General features: G+C 47.3%; 1 protein-coding gene across 1 annotated transcript; it reads left to right on the top strand.

Moving 5' to 3' along the window:
- Positions 1-1,932: 1,932 nt before the first annotated feature.
- Positions 1,933-2,572, top strand: Rps12l1 (ribosomal protein S12 like 1). Its single transcript, NM_001408967.1, has 2 exons — positions 1,933-2,145; positions 2,282-2,572. The coding sequence occupies exons 1-2, from the start codon at positions 2,015-2,017 to the stop codon at positions 2,547-2,549; spliced, it is 399 nt and encodes a 132-aa protein (NP_001395896.1). The 5' UTR covers positions 1,933-2,014; the 3' UTR covers positions 2,550-2,572.
- Positions 2,573-3,168: the final 596 nt, after the last annotated feature.

Here is a 3,168-nt window from a genome sequence, read left to right on the forward strand (position 1 = left end):
TTTTTTTTTTAATGACATGGCTTAGAGTCACAGGTATTATTTTAGAGAAATGAGTTTCGATTCTCCTACCAACCGACAGGACCCAGGGGCATTCACAAGTTTGAGTTCTGACAGTTCTTTGTCTTGACCTTCCTCAGTCTGGCAGAGGGCTGAGCAAACCACCAACCCATGCCACTTTTTGAGAATAACTGACTGATTTCTTCCCAGGCTGGTTCTGCTGGGCCCCACACCCCTTCTCACTGGTAAAATTCTTGGCCAGAAACTAGCGCTAAGACTAGTCACTGTTATTTATCTAGGGTGTGGCCATCTTGGGACTGGTACGGAAGGTGGAATTCATTATGTCAGTTGACAATTCACTGACTCTGGCCTCAAAGTCACTGTGTAGCCCAAGGCAGCCTCAAAATTTGTGGCAATCCTCTTGCTTCAGCCTCCCAGGTCCTGGGGACCACCTGGGGGGTCACTGTGGCATGCATTTCTTTGCAGCCCTAGCTCCCCCTTTACTGCGTCTGCCATGTATGTATGGGTATCTTTGAGTTTTTATATGGCTGTGTGAAATGGATGGTGTTCCTTCATGATAATATGATTTTATTTTAAAGTTTTTATATTTATTTCATATCAGCACACATACTTACTGTGGAGGTATGGAGGTCAGGAGAAAACCTGCAGGAATAGGTATTCTCCAACTACCGTGTGTATCCTAGAGAATGAACTCAGGTTATTACGCTTGGGGGCAAGCACCTTTACACCGTAGGCCACCTTACCAGTCATAAATTACTTTTTAAGAGGAATCTAGTCAGGTGCTAGGGAGGGTCCCTTGGTCTTCTCAAATAGAAATCATAGTTAGAGAGAGGTATCTTAGTATTGATAGACCTGGGCCCTTGAGTGCCAAAGGCTTGTGAGCCGGGCTGACAGACTCAGAACCTTATAGCTTTATGTCCTAAGAACTAAAAGCTTATGGCTCCAAGCTTTAGGGCCCACAGACCTATGACTGTAGGGACTCACCCCAGAGGCTTTATTTCTCTGGGCTTTGCCAGTAGCCCAGCACTCAGCAGCAGCCAGTGTAATCTCAGACTCCCAGCAGCAGCAGCGACAATCACCTAGTGTTGGAGCTCTCAAACCTCAGCTATATCCCTTTACATCGTATTCCCTGCTATGGTGAAAGGACTGCTATGGTTGTAAGGGCTGTCAACTCTTTTTTTTTTAATTTTTTGTATTAATTTTTATTTATATGAGTACACTGTAGCTATCTTCAGACACACCAGAAGAGGGCACCAGATCCCATTACAGATGGTTGTGAGCCACCATGTGGTTGCCGGGAATTGAACTCAGGACCTCTGGAAGAGCAGTCAGTGATCTCAACCGCTGAGCCATTTCTCCAGCCCAGGGCTGTCAACTCTTAAGGCTTAGCAGCTTCCAGGAACTCTTCCAGCAGTCAGGGCCGGCAGTCCCCCATCTTCAGCCTTTGATAACCTCTTCTCTCTTTCCAGGGTCTTTTATCATCTTGGCTGTGTCTGCTCCTCTCCTGGAAACTCTGGATTTCCTCTTACCATTGCTGTTGCTGCCTCGATTGCTTTGCTGTCTTCTCTTGCTCACCCCACTGTACCTGTGAGAAATCAAAGCTGAGCAAATAAATTTAGTCTTGGTGCTCAGGAGGCAAGGGAACTTCTGTGAGTTCAATGCCAGCCAGGTCTACATAATCTCCAGATGAGTCAGAGCTATGTAGAGAGAACCTGCCTCAAGAAGGAGGAAGGAAGGAAGGGAGGGAGGAAGGAAAAGGAAAGAAGGAAAAGGAAAGAAAAGGAAGGAAGGAAAGGAAAGAAGGAAGGAAAAAGAAAGAAAAGGCCATTCAGGAGAAACCATTTGTTCACCCTTGTTGTCCAGAGAGCAGCAGAGAAGGGTGTCTCCCAGCTGACCTTAAAAGTGAGATGAAGCTTTTTCCCCTGCCGCCGCCAAGTTCCGCGGAGGCGGAAGCTCGGGTGCGTTCAAGATTCGGCGTCACCCGTAATCCACCGCCATGGCCGAGGAAGGCATAGCTGCTGGAGGTGTAATGGACGTCAACACTGCTCTACAAGAGGTGCTGAAGACCGCCCTCATCCACAATGGCCTAGCACGTGGCATACGCGAAGCTGCCAAAGCCTTAGACAAGTACGTGTCTCAGTCTCAATACTGTGGGGTGTTGCAGCCGGAACAAAAACTGCAGCCAAGGGACGAAAGCGTGAAGTTCATGCTGTTAGCACAAAAGTTCTGAGTGTCATCCGTCCAGCAGGAAACATAGGAAAAGGCGCCAAGCCCATCTCTGCGTGCTTGCATCCAACTGTGATGAGCCCATGTATGTCAAGCTGGTGGAGGCGCTCTGTGCCGAGCACCAGATCAACCTGATAAAGGTTGATGACAACAAGAAACTAGGGGAATGGGTAGGCCTCTGTAAAATCGATCGAGAGGGGAAGCCACGGAAAGTGGTTGGTTGCAGTTGCGTTGTAGTTAAGGACTATGGCAAAGAATCTCAGGCCAAGGATGTCATCGAGGAGTACTTCAAATGCAAGAAATGAATAAATAAAATTTTGGCTCATTTAAAAAAAAAAAAAGTGAGATGAAAAGTTTGGTTCTATAACCAAGTAGGCAGTGGCAAGGATGCCTGTACCAGTCATGGTGCAGCCCTTCATGCAAACGCAGAACTGTATTTGTGCCAATCACAGCCTTTCGTGCAAATGAAGGGAATGACCTGCAGCAATCTGTCCTTCCGCGGGACAGGGGTGAAGGTGGGAAACGGGGAAATGGAAGTGGGGTTTGGGATGGGAGTTCTTCCCTCTAATCCGAATGAGCCAAAGAACAATCAAGGTCACCAAAGCTTACCTTATTATTGTTTGATTGATCTTTTTTCTACAGATAGAGCTTATGTAGCCCAGGATGTCCTCAAAGTCGTTATGTAGTGGAGGCTAACCACACTCACTCACACACACACACACACACACACACACACACACACACACACGCACACACACACACGCACACATACACACAGAAGAGTTGTTCGCTTTCATAGAGTGCTGCTTCCTGAGTCAGGGCTTAGAAATGTTCAGCTGTGGGGATAGAAAACCTTGGCCACTGCAGAAGAGTCCTCAGAGTACCGATAAAGCAAATCCCCAAAGCAATGCACATAGTCCAGCC

This window comes from Rattus norvegicus, chromosome 19 (assembly GCF_021556685.1).
Source record: "Rattus norvegicus strain SHRSP/BbbUtx chromosome 19, alternate assembly SHRSP_T2T, whole genome shotgun sequence".
In the NCBI taxonomy this organism is placed as follows: Eukaryota; Metazoa; Chordata; class Mammalia; order Rodentia; family Muridae; genus Rattus; species Rattus norvegicus.